This window comes from Parus major, chromosome 2 (genome assembly GCF_001522545.3).
Source record: "Parus major isolate Abel chromosome 2, Parus_major1.1, whole genome shotgun sequence".
Lineage (NCBI taxonomy): Eukaryota > Metazoa > Chordata > Aves > Passeriformes > Paridae > Parus > Parus major.
Window position 1 is genome coordinate 132223493 of NC_031769.1, and position 17645 is coordinate 132241137.

The 17645-nt window shown below is 37.1% G+C and overlaps 1 protein-coding gene across 2 annotated transcripts in view; it reads left to right on the forward strand.

Moving 5' to 3' along the window:
* Positions 1-17645, forward strand: part of ZFPM2 (zinc finger protein, FOG family member 2) — a 305189-nt gene that overhangs the window by 131725 nt on the left and 155819 nt on the right. For both annotated transcript variants that reach the window (XM_015618940.1, XM_015618941.1), the window contains one exon: positions 13880-13998. In XM_015618940.1, the coding sequence (XP_015474426.1) occupies positions 13880-13998 (119 nt within the window). The remainder of the gene's footprint in view (positions 1-13879; positions 13999-17645) is intronic.

A 17645-nucleotide genomic window follows, 5' to 3' on the forward strand; every position in this document is an offset into this window, starting at 1 on the left:
TGTCCTGGAATGGCACTGAAGAGTCAGCTGCCACTCAAATTGAAATTATTTCTAGAAAGATGACAATAAATTAGAAAAGGTGTTCTCTGTGTACTTTGGTGGCAGGTAAGAAGGGAAAGGTTTGCTTTCTCGTGTAACTTACAATAGTTTGGAGCAACTGAATTCAGCATTTCAAAGGGTTTGCTACTTTTTGAGTGTATCTAGGAGGTAAAAAGCAATATATAAATATTTTCTCACCTCCCTAAATTTGTTGATTGTAATAATTTCAAGAGTGAAACCATGCAATGTATGAATTCAGATAAATTCCAAAATCCAATTAAAGCAAAGGTCTCAAACATCAAGTACTTTATTTCAAATCAGTCTTTCTCTCTAGTTGTCTTTCCCCATTATTCAGAGAGTACAGGGTCTGAGCTTTGTTTAACTGCTCCAGAAGGTGATATGGAGTACATATCAGAAACATAACTCCACTTCTTAGCCTACTTGTCAGGGACAAAAAACATGCAGAATATTTGAAAAGGGCATTCTTTTCAGAATGCCAAGATGTGTGGATTACAGTATCATGTAGAAGCTGTTGGTTTCTACTGATGCAGATCATTTTGTCCTAGATACTATACTTTGTAAATAAATACCTGTTTGTCTATCATCCATCTATCTATCTATCTATCTATTTATCTATCATGTATATCTGTGTATCTGTTTTACATTTTTTATGCCTATATATGCAAACACAGTTACAGTCCCCACTCTTGATTGCATGCTGTTTAAAAAGACAGGTCAATAAAAAGTGGGAGAAAGGAATTATTATTACTTCCAGAGTTTCAGAGCGATTATGAGTGATATTGGATGTCCTGTAGGAGGTAGGCTTAGATCCAATTTACCAAGCCCAGATCTTTCAAAGATTGTAACTAAAATGTTTGCTGCAAGACTGGCCTTCTCTAAGTCTGTGCATCTTCTTTATCTGATAGTTTTTTGGAATTGTTATTATGATACACATGAGAAAGTACTTGCAAAGGTTTGAGCTCCTTGTTTATAGGAGTTTCTTCAGTACTGGCTTTTGAATATCTGTCTCTCATTTAAGAAAGTAATTTCCAGTATTTTTTTTGTTGGTTGCCAAGATGAGAAGACAGCATAAGCATATAGAAAGTACCAAAACATATCATGGCTATATTTGGCACAGTGGAAGACTTTGTAAGCTGTGTGGGTTTATTTATACATATATTCTCACATATGGGTAAGTTAAGGTGCTAATGTTGCAGCCCAGCCATAAAGATTTTTTGTTTGTTTGTTTGTTTGAAATTATCTTATTGATTTAGAATTCTAACATACCTATAAATGTTTACAAAAAGTGTGAAAAAATGTAAAACTTGTATAGAGTATAGTATGCAATTTTCCTCCAGATATAGTATTATTTCCTCCAATGTTTATTCACTTTAAGTCAGTATGAAGTTTACTAACATGGAGTTTTCTTTTATTTCATTATGACCTTAGTGCTTCTGCTCTAACTTGAAAGTTTCTAGTTTCAGCTTAGTCTTGACTGGCAGATGATTTGTGATCAACAGAGGGAAGACAGAAAGTTCTAAATCAGTTGCATGAGGGAGAGCATATGTGCCTTACTGCTTGTGTGTTTTCTGACATTTGCTTCTGGACATTGTTGGAGGCCCTGGGAGCTTGGGTGTGACACAGTACTGAGGACACAGAGGGCAGTGACACACTGGGGACACAGAGGGCAGTGCAGGAGGGCAAGTGGCAGCTGAACTGCCCAAGGAAGCAGTGTCCAGGGGCAGGAGATGGGTAGGAAGCTGGCTTTTATGGAGAGGTACTGGAATATAAAAAAGAGTGGTCCCAGCTCCTGCATGGAAGTTCAAGCTTTTTCTGATGCTGAAAGGCTTGGTTTTTTAAACTACTAACCTCAGCACTGGTTATGTAAAAGTAGGATTTGTTTGTCTAAATATTCTGTTCCTTTTAAGCTGATGCATTGTATATCCTGTTAATATACTTTGTTAATTGAGATGAAAACATATGGGGGGAAAAAAACTGTCAAACTGTCTTTCTTCAAGATTCCTTTTACAGCAAATTGTCTGTGCCTATCAAAAGGGAATTGTTAAGTTGAAAAGTATTTATGTACATCAAAGGAATCGTCACAGTTAAAATGGAAGTTTTTTTCTTTGCATTGATACATGTGATTTTTTTTTAATGGGGAGGTAGAGAGGAGCCAAGATTTTTAGGGGAATTTTTATGCTATTACGTATGATTTTGTAAAGTGCCGATTTTATTATCAGGGGAATAAAGATTCCAAACGGCATCTTTTTCAATATGATCATTTCATACATACTTGTCCTTTTTAACTCTATATATTTAATAATAGGCTATGCTTCTCATATTCTTACAGTAAATCACCATTTCAAGATAATAAGAAGCTGTTAAAAATTGACATTAGTATTTTTAAAACATGATAATATAGGGGTGGTTTTAAGGCTTCAATGACAAAATAATTCTGTAGCCTGGATATATTTTGAATTATAATTCTTTGGATCACTGTTGACACTGCCTGTTTCATGATTATGCCTTGCCAAAAATACTTTCCTACTTCTTCCAAATAATGAGTTTATTTTAAGTATTGTGTTTTCAGAAGCAGTGATTGCAACTGTCAGAGAAAGTCAGGACTCCTGTCACTAGCACTGACTTCCCCTGAGAGCCTGAGTTTCTTATTTAGGCTGAAATTTCTAGTAAGGCCATGGAGTATGTGGACTTCTCAATCATGGTTTACAGAGGTAAAGTCCAAGCTGTGAAGAGTCAGTCTCAGGAGATCATTCTCCAGGAGGAAGTCTATCTACATCCTAGTGCCACAGAACATGTGCCAGTCATGGCTCTTGCTCAGACTCCCCAGTCACTGCATCTGTCCAAGCAGCAATGGGGTGTTCAAAGCCTGCACTTGTGAAAGGGAGGGTGGTAAGGCAGAGCAATTTGGGATATGCTTTACACACATGATGTCCCTGAGACTTACTCATATGAAGGTCAAGATCATTCCTGTACAGAAGGCTGCCACAAGACCAGTTTTCCACTTAAGTCTTATGTAAGCCTCAGAGTAGGATTTAGGGAGTGCACAGGACTTGTGCTCAATCTCTGTTCAAGGGTTTATTTCACTCAAAGTTACAAGTCTGCTGTATAAGTGAGCGTCACTCTTTATATCGGCTTCAAAGTCTCGGCTGTGCTAAGATGTGGGTGCAGTTAAAGCAATGTGATATTGCAGACTGAGGCACTGTAGGGTACTCTGGTCCATGTCTCAGCAGTCATGTTTCTTCTCTGGCACAGGAAAACAGCATTAAAAAGCTATGTTGGTCACTGCTGGTACTTGGTCATAGAAAATGTAGATGAGCACATAACTCATGAGTGCCAGAGCAGTGCAGAGCCATGTGTCTGTTATGCATGGCCATCCTCAGCAAGTGCAGAGGTATTATTAATTTGAATCTTGATATTGTACATTATAGTTATACTACATTTATCTCTATTTATAATAATGTTGCTTTTCATATAAATTGTATTTATAATGGATGTGACTATATATTGCATGCATGCAGTGGAGCATAGCATTCAATCTCCCTTTGTCCCTGTCTCCCTCTCACTTTCCTAATCTCAACAATAACTAGATCTTTTGGATGGTTACAATAAATACTGATAAATTTGAGTCTTTATTTTTGTCTTTTTCTTCATACTCTCAGAATTTTGTTGGAGACATTGAAAGGAAATAGAAAAATCATTTTAAAGCATCTGCTTCTTTTGCAAGACATTTGGACAGTTTGGCTCACATAGTTTTATCTAGATATTGGTGTCTAAGCAGTGGCTTCATAGCTCTGAGTATGTATGTCTGATAGAAAGCAAATAACTTATCTGCTGTTACACAAATGAGAGATGAAAATAGATCCTTCTATCTCTAAGCATAAGTACTGCAAACTGAGAGGACACCACAGATATGGTCACAGATGATCTCATTGCATTGCTTTTAGAGTTAAAAAGAATAGTTTTCAAAACATTTTTGCTCATGTAATATATTTCATTACATAAATATTAATACATCAGTCTTTATACTATGTTAGCTTTGGTAGCTTTCTACATTCACTGGCAACACAAGCTGCATTGATATTTTCCATTTTCTTCAAGTAAAAAAGAAATCCAATAGTATTAGATAATCATGGAAATGTCTATGATTTATTTTTTATAAATATCATATATAATTGTGTAAATAATACTGTAAAAAAAAAAAAAAAAAAGGGTGAGCATCTTCCAGCTATAAGAGTTCCAAAAAGTCCTAGGTGATGGTGAAATGTTTCATTTTCTCACATGCAGAATAGCATCTATTTCAGAAGAGACTTCAGTTTGAGTTATGTAAGCTGTATTTTCAGTTGTGCTCACTTTCAGTTGTTTTGCATACAGTGCTTCATAAACCTCTAAGTGTATTTCAGCTATATGAAGCAAAGAAAAAGTGGACGGACTCAGAACTGAAATGTATTTGCATATATGGGGGAGAATCTTCACACAGAGGGACGTTTATCGGGGCTACTGATCCTGTGCTGAGGAAGGGAGCATACCCAGGAGTGTCCAGAAACAGATGATGATCTTATCAAGAAAACCTTCTTCAGTAATATTGTCAGCCTGCTCTTGCCAAGTCTGGCTTTTCAGTATCCCGTGCATTTGTGATGGAGAGAAAGGGAGCACAGCTGTGCAAGCTACAAGTAGCTGGGATGAAGGATTTGCTCAGCCTATTGGGTCTGTGCAGTGTTACAGTATAATTAGGAATAATTTTTGCCACTATGAACTGTCCATGTGAGAATGCAGTGTACAGTATTTCTCTCATAGAGAAATACAGGGAGGGCTCTTTAGCTACACTGGTTGTCTTTGGGGATTTTCTTTTCTGTATTTTTGCAAGTAATTCTACTCCAGGTTTACCTCAACATATGGAGGTGGTAAGAAACCTCTTGAACTAAGCAAAGATGTAAAACTATTGAGAAAAACAACATTTTTTTAATTTTATTTTATGAGATGTGGAGTTAGAAAACAGAGGGGTGAATTGTCCTTGTAGTTAGTAGACTTGAAAACTAAAGGTCTTACTTCATTTCAGGATCAGGATTTTGCCACGATAGCTGGGTGTATTTTGTCTCTGTCTGTAGACTAGATGCTGATATAAACAGAGTATTTGCTATATTATGTGGAACTTGACTCTGACGTAAGTGAACAAACCTTTGGCATTGTTAGCGTATCTTGAGTAAATATGTTTTTCTTTCAACTTCTGTCTCTTTTCCTTTTTTTTCTTTTCTTTGAGTATGTTCCTGTAAGTTTAGTGAAGCAGTCCAATTAAAGGAGAAGTCTGTAGAAATATGTAAAAGTATAAAAAGCAAATCAAATTCTAGTAACCATGTTCATTAGGTATTCCCTCCTTTCTGACTTTTTTGGAAAACACAGTACTTGTGCTTCATCTTACACCTTAAAAATTATTTTAATGGTGTATGTGATGAAAAAATATTATTTAGCTTGCTGTTTCCATTTCTTTAGTAGATACTCAATTTATGTGCTATTAACATTTATTAAATTAATTGTCCTCCCTTTGAGTTCCCCCCAAATGTAGAAATTGCATTGTCATTTCAAATTGGTGCAGATTGTGTTCATCACCATAGGTCTATGTTTTCCTAATCTGGGATGTGATCCTGTATTCCTACTAAATTCTTTAGATTACTGGAGTGTACTGGAGGTACTGTAAGAAGGTAATTATTTTATTTAGTTTTTATTTTATGTAAGTAACCGAATAGAAATAGAGAGCTAAAAATCTCAAATACATCTACAAATAGAGAATTTTAGCATTTTCAGGGTCAGTCACTTCTTTGAAATTATAGTCTCTGAAAACTGTGCTTGTTGCTACAGGACATAGTGCACCTTCACTTCAATGAAGTTAGCTCTGCATTTCAGTTGTAAATCTGAAGCCATTTGTGTACCCATACTCTAGGTCACATCACCCAGTCAGTGTCATGGGTGTAGCTGGATCCTGATGTAAACTGAATAACCAGTAATGGAACTATTTCTCAAAAGAGTTTTATGGCACACTTGGTGATCTGGCTACTTGGATGTAGATCAAATGTCAGGTGAAATCATATCATTGGGTGCAGTGTAGACACACTTCAGTTTTCCAGTTTAGCCAGGATTCAGCTGAGCAGTGAGATATTAGAATAGGTTTATTTTGTTAGTGGTTTAACTTACAAATTAAGCACTGTAATAACACAGATACCTTAGCTTAAAAGGAATAGTAGTGTTTGCATTCTAATTCTAAATGGGAATTAATGCACTTCTCTTGTGTTTCAGATTTGGAGCTAGATATTTCACTCTGGCAAATTTTCTGCATCCCAATTTTCTTGAATATCTTATGATCCTCTTTTTCCAGATGCTGCTGTCTTTGTGTCCTGATCAGGCCTAAGTTGAGTCATCAAATGGCTGTTTCCTTAAACTTCCTGTCTCTTGCTTTGTTTCTTAAATTTATTTCTGCCCCTTCTCCCTCCCCCTACCCCCCCACCCCCAGCCTTCTGTGGTCTTTTTTACTCTGAAAATCTTTGCCTAGGCTTTCCCTATCCTCACTTTCACAATATTCGTTCCTTCCCTTTATTGCCTGATGTAGGACAGTGCTGTTGCAGATAAGAGTAGCACCTGCACTCTCTGCCATTTGCAGTACTAGCAGCAGGTAGAAGAGATAAAGAAACTCTGCTTCTGACTTTCAGGGCTCTAAAGAAAGGCAGGGAGCAGCAAGTTTTTTTGTTATAGAAAACAGAGAAGCCTTTTCATTTGTCATCCTTACCTAGAGTGCACAGCTGCCTGTGGTAGCATTGTCAAGATGTGGCAACGTTAGGCAGCTGAGTTAGGCGTGGAGCAGCTTGAGGCAGCCTCTCCTGCATGGTCTTTGCTATCTAGACCTGCTTTAAGCAAAGGCAAAGGAGATCGGTAGGTTAGAGCCATAAGTACCTGTGCCCTATTCTTGTGTCTACTTCCCTCATGGCTAAGAGGTTTGGTTAATTCTGTTCCTTAAGTGGGATGTATACAGGAAGGATCAGGGCTGGGGGAAGGAGTTGCTGGTGGGTGGCAATAACTTCAGAAAACAGGCTGCTATGTTCAAAAGCCCTCCACCGCCTCAGTGGCAGCGGAATAGCAACTCTCCCTCCAGGGTGACTCCAATCCAGAGCTGTTTTCTCAGTTTTCAGTCCCAAATTTGTTCCTCCTTCTATCTTTCTTGTCCTAACACTGTCCTGCTCCATCTTTTGGGAAGCAGAATTAAGTTTTGCCTTTTTTTGTGGACAACCTAAATAACCTCTGGTTTTGCTGAGACCCTTGAGAATGCCGTTTTCATAGCAAAGCAAGTGGTAAAATTTCTTTCAAATATTGACTGTAATTTAGTTCATTACTGCTTGTACTCAGTGTGAATTTGTCTTGTATGTATGTGTTTTTCTAGTAAGGTGATTACAATTTTTGTATCCCCCGGTAGACTTTTAGTGCTGCATATTAGACTGTTACCCTGACACCACCCAGGTCTCACTCTGGAATCAGTATTCTGAGTGCAGAATTGGTACAGTATTGTCCACTGTGAGGATTAGATGACACGATGTATTAAATCCCTGACAAACACAGTAATGTGAGATCCTTTGCCATTTTCAGGGATTTTTAAATTTAAGGTGGTGACACACTGGAACAGGTTGCCCAGAGAGGGGTTAGGTGTCCCTAGGGACATTCAAGGTCAGGTTAAGCAGAGCTCTGAATGACCTGATCTAATTGAAGATGTTCCTGCTTGGTGAAGGAAGGTAAGACTAGATTACCCTTAAGATTCCAACACTATTCCAAAAACTATTCTATGATTCTATGAGTTTTCTGTTCCTCAACATTCTTCCACAATAGCAGAGGCAAGCATCTAGTCAGTGCTGGAAGAGGATTTGTTCATTCATTCATTCATTCATTCAGTCATTCATCATGAAGTGCCATAGCACAGCATATTTTGGGTTACTGCCTCAGAGTCACAGTTATTTGTTTCCGAGTTTTGGACTATTGAATGAGTCCTGTGGAAAGGGAATGTTACAGTTTTACCATTTCCATTATGTTATCTTTTCCAGTGCAATTACCAGCTAATTCAAAGCTCTTTGTGTTAAGCTAATAGCTTTTGACTCTCTGCTGTCAGCCACTCCTCTCTGTGCACTTTTCATACGGTTTACCAGTTCCCTTACCACTTACCTATGAAGAACATTTATTTTTTCTCTGAGTAGAGGCTCATCATAGACAAATCATTAAATGGAACATCAAAAAGATCCCATCTGTTAGAGTTGCATATGGGTAAGATCACAATTATCGAAAGCCTCTTTTTTTTTCCCCTTACGCTTATCCGTACAATAAATGTAGTTGTCAGCAGGATAAGTTCACGCATCGGATAAGGTCACAATTTCATTTAGTGACAACTTCCAACAGCGTGAACTTACAAGGTTCGATTTATTAAAGAGTCAGAAGGGATAAGATCACTGCATGGCCAGCCTGATTTATCAGGGTTTGACTGGAGTACTTGAATAGAGAATGTCGTATTTCAAGTTTATGTTCAAAACTGTAGTTTAGTGTGTGTTATGTCTCAGAGACTTGAAAATTGAGGGAGGAGAATTTACAGGAAGTATCTCAATAATGCAGTTTATGTCTGCCAGACAAGTGTGTGAACACTGAATATTGGAGCTACCTTATTAAGAATCACAGAAGTGGAAATGGGATAGTTCTCCACTATCAGTGAATTGCTGTGTGCAGATGTACACATAGTAGTTTGTTATAATGGAAGCAATCACCAGCCAAATATTAATTGCAGATTCTTCCTGTGCATATAGGAAGGCAGGCAGATACTGAGTTCTGGGTTGGGCAGCACTTAACAACTTCTGAGAGGGTTTTTAACTAGCTCGCTCTGACTTCAGAGCAGTCCTTGTTTGAAACTACAACATACACAATTTCTCTGCCATGCAAAGATACTCATTAGAGAGCCAGGTGGCTGTGGACTGGAAATATGCAAAGAAGGAGCCATTTGCTTGTGGAAATTGGTAGAGCTCCATGATGTCAAATAACCAATCTCTAATTATAGCAGAGAAAGAGCTTACTCATTGTTTTGAACCCAATCCACTTAGAAAGCTATTTTCAATTAAAAAAAAAAACAAAACCAAAAACAAATACTATAGCAAAAACAGTTCCAAGCAAGAACTACATTAGAAATACATTCAGATAGCTACAAAGCTATCAGTGACTTGCTTAGAAGTGTTAAATGCATATAAATCTGGATATAGTTATTTCTGAATATCGTTCTCCTTATGTCCCACAAAAGCTGTTGATCATTCATCTTCAGATGTATACTCCTTTGTTTTTTACTCCAGAATGTAGGTAGATGGATGAAAGCCAGTATTTTTTGTTTCAGAAATACTATATATAGTTGATTTTTTCTGGTAGTCAGAGTATGGTCAGATCTGTTGAGGGCCAAAAGCTCTTGTTTGGATTCCTGTGTACTCTATGTTTTTCTGGAGAGTTTTTTTAAATGATCCTTATTGTGCTGTGAAGGAATACAAAGCTAAACTGAGCTCTCTACCTTCTGTTTAATGAAAGCCCTGCGTGGCATGCCTGAAACAATATATGCATGTATGAAAAGAATCCTAAATTGGGTCCTTCCATTCTGGTTTTCTATCCACCAAGGTGGCCTAATATCTTAAAAGCCATGGGATGTTTTATAGCTGTACTAGTGAGTCATGACTTGAGGCTTCTTTTACAGTGCAGCTATCATAAGTCTTTGAGTAATCACAGACTTTAAAAGTATGCTACATCAACAAGATAAGAGAAACAGCCCACAGCACTAACAGCATTATCTTTTACCAAAATTGATTAGCCCATACTATGTGTCTCAAATATTTTGTATAAACTTACTCAGCAAGCTGGAAATAAGTGTGTTCCTGAAGAACAAGCTGGGGAAAAATAAACCAAAACAAAAACTGCTTGCTCCGTAGCAAGGAAAGGGCAAGTAAATATCACTAAATTGAATGTCTCTTAAATATCCTTTTTGCCTTACAAAAAACTAAAAGCAGAGCATCGCTTCCTTATATACTACTTATGTTTCTTAGTGCTGCTTTTGTCACACTTCTTGCTGTCCTTTTCAGTCGGGCAGCTGACAAGTCTAGGATGAAGAGAGCAAAACTGCATTTCTACTTTGTGTGGCAATTATGAGCGTATCACATATTTTATTCCAGGAGTAGGAAGGAGTTCTATTATAATTTCCTGTTACGTGAAGGAACGTTGTATTCAGTACTGAGATGGTCTGTGACTGCTGATTACTTGAAGCACCTAACAGTGTTTAGCTCAGAATTTTCTGCTTCCTTTGGGTTTGAGCATGGATTAAAGGAAGGTGCAGCAGTTTTTCATCCTTCCTTTTCTTTTCCTCCCCACATGTTGGAATTTCCACGGACAAGTATGTGTGAAGAGTGAGCACAAGCCGAGTCTTTACACTTCTTACTGTGAGTGGTGATACAGCAATAAAGTCTCAGATCCTCTTCCTTCTCCTGATGTAATCTGTGAAGATTCTGAACAGTTGTGCAGAGGATGGTAGCTGTAGAGAGCACTTCAGATTTACATCTGAACTTCCTCTGAGGCTGAAGGGGAAAATCCTGTCTTGCTGACACATTTTTCAAACCCTTTTAATTAAGAGTCACAGGGTGAGGTTCTCATTTTCCAGCAAACACCCTTGAAGTCACACATTACTTAGGGCCACAGGTTTAAACCAGCATCCCTGTGGGAAGTCAGCAGTGGGCAGGGGACAGCCTCAGTTACCCCATCAAGTGGGAGACTGTGTGCTGCTGTTGTGGTACCATTCACCAAATAGGAAATTTCAGAGAAGAAAAATGTTGTAAATGAATGGAGAAAGGTTGCAGGCAGTGTTATTTTTTTTTTCCTCTAAAAAACAAAGATTTTTCATACAAAAAAAAAGAAATCTTCACCAAGGACTAAATTGTAGTATGCTACACTTTGTATAAGCATAACCAGATTGGCTCCTTTTGCCAAAAAAATGCAAGCAGATTGTCCTAACTCTGAAACTCACCCATAGCATTAAAATGGCTGATGTTCATGGTGACAAGAGAGAAATGTGTCTTTTTTGGAGAGCTGCAATGAAGAAAAACAGAAAGATTTTGCAGAAAAGCATTTTGTTACCCTGTCTTACACCTCTTTCATGGTGTTCTAAGTGGGCTGGGAAACATAGCAGTTTCAGTACAATTCAGCATGGTGTTACCCCATAGGCAGTACATTTCAAAGTATTCATATATATTGAATATTGCCTGAACTACAGCTTGGAACTGTAACAAAAGAGTAAGACAGAGAATCCACAGTAAGTTACTTAATTATCAACAGAAGGAAAAAAATTATATTTGGAAAAAAGAAAGCTTGTTCATATGCTTCCCTCTAGCTACTTACCAGGTATAAGATTCATGTTATTAATTTTATTTAAAATATAATGTGTAATGATGTAGACCTTAAAACTTTGGTAGCTTTTTGGATATCACTGGTTGATCTGCCCTAAGTTTGTCGTTCTTAATCCATTAAAAGACAGGCCTGCTTGTAAATCCACAGGTACAGATAAGGAGTCACTGTTTGACTGTGTCTGAACCCTTTTCAAATGAAAAATGTCAGTGGCAGAAAGGGAGACTGAATTATTTTTTAAAAGGGTTTTCAAAGATTCTCATGATTCCTCTGGTATCAGTTAAATGTGACATGTCCATAGACATGGCTGTTTTTTAGTGTGTAAAAGCAAGCAAATGCTGCATAGCGTTTTCATCTCTATGTAGAGAGAAAATGCTGCAGTATGGCTGAGTGATAAACATGTTACTTTGCAATTTCTCTATTCCATAATTAACATATAAAGAGATTTTTAAAGCTAATACAATTTCTAACAATGTGACTGTGAGAAGGAAAAAATGCTTTTATCATTGTTTGGTTGCTTTTTTTTCTGTTTGTATGCATATATGTCACATGTGTAAATTAGATATAATTAATCCATGAGCTTTTCTGCTCACATTCTGCCTTTTAAAATGTCGTAACACTGTCATGATGAGGACTCACCCACATACAGAGAAGCTTTTGTAAACCGATACAGCTCTATTTCCTAGATTTGTTCCAGTTTGCAGGAAGGATCTGATGCACGATTTTACGTAGAGTAGTTTTGTAATCTGCAACACTCAGAGGTGAAATTTAGATTTCTGTGCTTGAAAATGGAAGCTGGAGCCAACTCTTCTCTTTGGAAGATGGTCAAGATTAACCCCTGTGGACAAGGAAAAGCTTTGCAGCCTGACTGCAATGTAAATCCAGGCATCCAGGGGAATGTTTAGCTCAGGGAAGTCTGTGGAAGCTGCCTGTGAGCCAGGAGGAGTTACTCACTTCCTTCAGCCCAAGGTTCATTTCACAACAACCACCAGCTCTAAATCTGGGACAAATTGACTCCTTGCACAGTTGGACTTTGCTCTGTTTGTGGAAAAGCACCATCCTTATTTGGAGTGGAGTTGTTGAGACGTGCTGATGCAAAAGACAGGAATCACAGTTGTATCTGTTTGGTGTGGAAAAGGAGCAAGGGACTTTAGCAGTCATGGAAAACAGATGATGAAAAATCATGGCTTCAGCAAAGCTGAGGTGAGCTCAGCTGCTTCTGAGAACAACAGATTTTTTTGCCTACCTTCAGGAAGGGCAAAGTATGCAAGTACAAGAGCATGGAAAAAAGCAGTCAAACATCTAACAGGAAAAGTACAGATCAGCCTGGCCTTGTTCCATTGTGTCCCTATGAAAGTCTGAAACTGGAATTAATTTAGAAAATAGTGTTAGAAATTGTGTATATAAATATAACTGTTGCTGGATTTTTAAAAGATACATTTGTTCATAAAAAATAGTCTTAGTGAAGAGACTGCTTCCAAAGGAGAGTTATCCAGACTATTTTTTTAATCTTGAAATAAAATGAAAAAATATGTGGAGCGGGAAAGGTGGTGACTGAATTTTATTTTTCCCCTTCATGAGAATGATCAATTGCATTAGTCTTTCTCTTTACTGGAAAATCCAGAAAAGTTAAGGTGAGCCAAAGCAAAAATTTCTCTTTTACATGTAAATTTTGAAGTCTTGCTTTCAAAAACAAAATTTATTAATAAAAATCCCATACACTAATAATCATTATGTACTAAAAAAAAACCAAAAAACATCATACAGCTTCCCCATTGCTTTTACTTTTCTTACAACGTTTAGATAACAAAATTATTTTTTGTTTAATTCTGAAATGTTACTTCCTGTAAAATTTCAGTTCAAAATCTTTTTTGTAATTGCAGTAAATGCTTTCAGCAGTGTCTCGGAGGTGCTGTGAATTTTTTATGTCTTGATGCTGTTTTTCTCTCAAATTTTTAGTTGCTACATGCTTCAGAATGGGATCTTGTGCAGCAAAATGCATCAGGGAGGTTAAAGCAGCTGTGGCTGCTGTTGGACTTGCTCTTTTCAGCTGTTATTTCCCCCCCTCCTCAGCACTTCTTAAGAACTCTTACGGAATGCTATTCTGAATAAACTTGCTTTCAAACTCTAATGTGTGTGAAAAGATGCAAGAAAGGAATGGGACTTTCTGAACAAAATTTGAATATAATTATAAGGGAAAAAGGTTTGTTTTTCTTTTGCAGGATGACAAGATCAGTTGTTTTTCAGACAAGCATAATTAATTCTCATTATATTGGTCCTCAGAACATTGTGCGTATAAAACCAGCACAAAGGCAGAGGTGGTTGTTGTCAAGGCATGAGTGAAAGTACTCTCAACACTGCTTGTTTTCTTTGTTTGCAGGAGAGTTGGAGGTGGTCCAGAAAGACGGGGAGCGAAAGATTCAGAGCCGGCAGCAGCTTCCGGTTGGAACAACATGGGGGCCTTTCACTGGGAAGATGGATCTGAATAATAACACCTTGGTATGTAGATGCTCCGAGACTCTTCGTTTTGTTGTACTGTGTGGCATTCTTCAGGGAATAGCCTGAATTGCTCCTCAGATGGAGCGTTGGAAAACGGGCATTGTTAGCTTTAACGGACAGTGGTATTTGGCTCTTTTCCAGTTTGTTCATCTGTGGCAACCATCCACGTGAAGTTATTTGGAGCACAGGTTAATAGTGTTTAACTTGTTCTTTTACTGAAGGGAAATGTCACTTCCTTGTTTGCTGAACCAAGGTGCTGTGTTTCAGTAGTAATATCTGATATTTTTCATAGTATTAATTGCTGAATACTTAACTTAGATTAATTTAGATTAAATAAAGGTATCAAAAATAAACAACTACATTATTTTTGGATATAATTAATTAAATTTGCCTTAATGTAATTGAACATAGCAAAATCTTCCATCAAATTCACATTTTTTTGAAGAGCATCAAAAGACACCTGTCATTATATATTCTCAATTAGCCTCATTTTTTATTCTGATTGCAGAAAGTATGTGGACCATTTTACTTAAAAGTAAGGCTCTGCTGATCTCACTTCAGTGCACTCAAAATCATGTCATTTCTAGGTCTTCATTTCATCTTTGTTTGTGTTGGTTTTAAGTCTGAGCTTCAATATTATTTGTGTATAGTTCAGATTAATTTTCTGAAAATATCAGGAAGGAAACAACTAATATCTCTAGAAGGGTTTAAACAGTCTTGGAACGTGCATTGCCCTGTGGGATACTTCTGAAGAGCCATTATCTGCAGCTGGATCACTGTTTGCTATTTCAGACCTTGCATTGAATGTATTTAGCATAAACACGTGTTGGACGGTTTCACAGGAGGGGATTACAGGCATTTGGGGTGCACATATCTGTGCTGCAAATGGGGAAACTGAGATTCCACTGGGAATCATCCTGCCCTTGGAGGACCTGGAGAGGGAGGAGCACTGAGTTGCTGGTGTGTTACCTGGGACAGTGTGGGCAGTGGGGTTTTGTGGACAGGGGAGAAGAAGGGGGAAATTGATTGTCTTCAACTTCCCTCTGGAGAACCCATGCCTATTAAATGGAGTTCTCTTTCTGAGGGTTGCTGGGTAGGATGCACGTTACTTTCTGTTAATATTCATATTGAAATTTGAGTGAACCATTATTCTGAGTACATAATGTAGTATTGTATAGATGTAGTGCATAGTAGACATGTAAAAACCTCACTATTTTGTACTCTTTGATGTAATTTATTAATCAAATGGTGCTAAGAAATGTTACAGAAAGCGGCACGGAAACTTGGTCTAAGTTTCCAAGAGTTCAGTATTCCCAATCCAGATCGGGTTTCCTATTCAGGCACCTGAATAAAGAATAGATTTTCAGAAGTACCACAGAGTCAAAGCACCTTATTTGTTAGAAAGGAAAAAGTGGAAAATTTGAACTTGTCTCATTTTCTCCATCCATTTAATTTTTATTTCTTCATCTGTTTTATTATTGGCCTGTCATCTCTCTCAAAACTTTTTTTCATAAAAGGTCATATGTGACAACCACCTGTAATTCAAGTAATTTTCTAAATCCCAGTATAACTAATTTCATCAGCTTTCATATAACAGAGACCTTAGTACCATTGTAACTCAAAGTCTGTCCAGAATCCATACTATAGAGAAATGCTGATTTGGTTTTGTCCATTTGTACCATTTAATCAGCTATATACAACATGAAGATAATATTCTAGTATGGGAAGTAATGGTTGTCCCTTCTCTACAAAATTAATCTTTATCAGATGAGGATGAATTTGCAACATGTCAGCAGCCAATCATACAATCATATTGGGTTTTTTTGAGATTTTTTTTTGTTTTGGTTTGGTTTTTTTTTTTTTTGTTTTTGGGGGTTTTTTGGGGGGGGATTTTTTGTTTGTTTTTTTTTTTGTTTGCTTGTTTGTTTGTTTTTTATGGAGTTGTGGAATAACCACAACCCTGGCAGGACCTTGCTTTTCCCTTAATAGCAGAGGAATGTTTTAAGGTCTGATACTGCTTTTTAAATTTGGGCAAATACCACTTTTGCTGTATCAAAAACATTTAGGTAGGATAGTTGGGTTTTAATGAACTGGTAATTGAGCAGTGTGCAGAGCTGACTTTTAATTTTTTGATTGTAATGGGATAGAACAGCTTTCTTAGTGTAGTTCATAGAGATGTAAGATGAAAATAATAAGGACTTTTTTTCTCACTAAACTGGAAAGATACTTTTTTAATTGTCAAATTAAAAATTATAAAGTCTATTTTTACTAACACTTGAAAGATTTTACTTTTTTTTTGCCTACAAATGTAAACACATTTCGAAATCTGAAAAAGTTCCTGTAAACAGAATTTTAGTCCTCAGAAATATTGTTTTGTCCCCTGAGCAACTTCATCCCTTGAAAAAGTCAAAACTGAACTGGGTATCATCTTGAGCAATCTGATTTAACTTTGAAGTTTCATCTGACTTCGAATTTTGCCCTGCTTTGAGCAGGACTTTGGACTGGATGACCTCCAGAGATCCCTTCCAACCTGAGTTATTCTCTGATTCAAAGAATTTTTTTCATTTGTTCCCTATGTTTCCTGTAATGCTACATTTGTTACTTAAAAATGCTGTGTGAAGAATACAAACCTTTTGGTGCAACTTTAATATGCTGTTAAAACAACAAAACTTCAGCATCAGCTTTTACATGGTTCTCTTTTTTTTTTTTTTTCTTGAAATTGTTTTTCTTGTGTTTTTTTATGCATTTGACTAGTTATCTCACTATTGTACATGTTGTCTGTTGTTCATCAGGGGAACTGGGATTCTTTACTTAGGTTATTTATATCTGTTTTGGGAAGCTCATTTGGATAGAGCCTCACATCCCTAGAATTCAATCAGACTTTCACATGAGCAGCTGAAAACAGATTTATTTCTTTTCTGACTGAGAACCTCAAACATTGCACTGCTATAAACACCAAACTTCTGGAAAAGAATTTTGATGTGGATTTTTTTTTTTTTTGTATAGAAAGGAAAAAATAATTCAGGCACCCTCAGGTGAGTAAATATCATAATTTTTGCAGCTGATATCTTTATTGGGAAGTATGTTTGTGTCTGACTACAAGCGTCTTACCTGACTGTACTGTTTAGTGCTTGCAATGTGACAGTGCCTCACTGGATTCATTCAAGCTGTAACAGTCACAGCTTACTTACTCCCCTTGCACTCTGAACTGAATGCAGCCTGTACATGTAATATCCTGCTGAAGTGCTTCTTGTTTCCAGCAGTACTGTGTTGCTGAATATGGTGTTGCTGCTGTTGGCTTATGAGACAGAGCAAGTTAATTAATTCAGTGTGGTATTTAATTGAGTCGCCATGCCAGATGTCAATTACATTTTAGATCTTTCAAGTTTCTCTCTTGAAATACGTTAGCAGTACACATCTTAGAGTAGTGGAATATTGGGTACCTTGAACAAAAATTATTTTAATGCTGTTCACAATTGCAGTAGGAATAGCAGGAGTTGATATCATCAACAGTGTTGCAGCACTGTTGGGAAATATGGTAGAACAAGATCCACATCAGGACTGAAGAATACTCAGACTAAAGGTAGACTTGAAAGAGTGCAAAGACTAATATAGTTCTTAATTTTTCTCATCTACAAGTTTAGCCA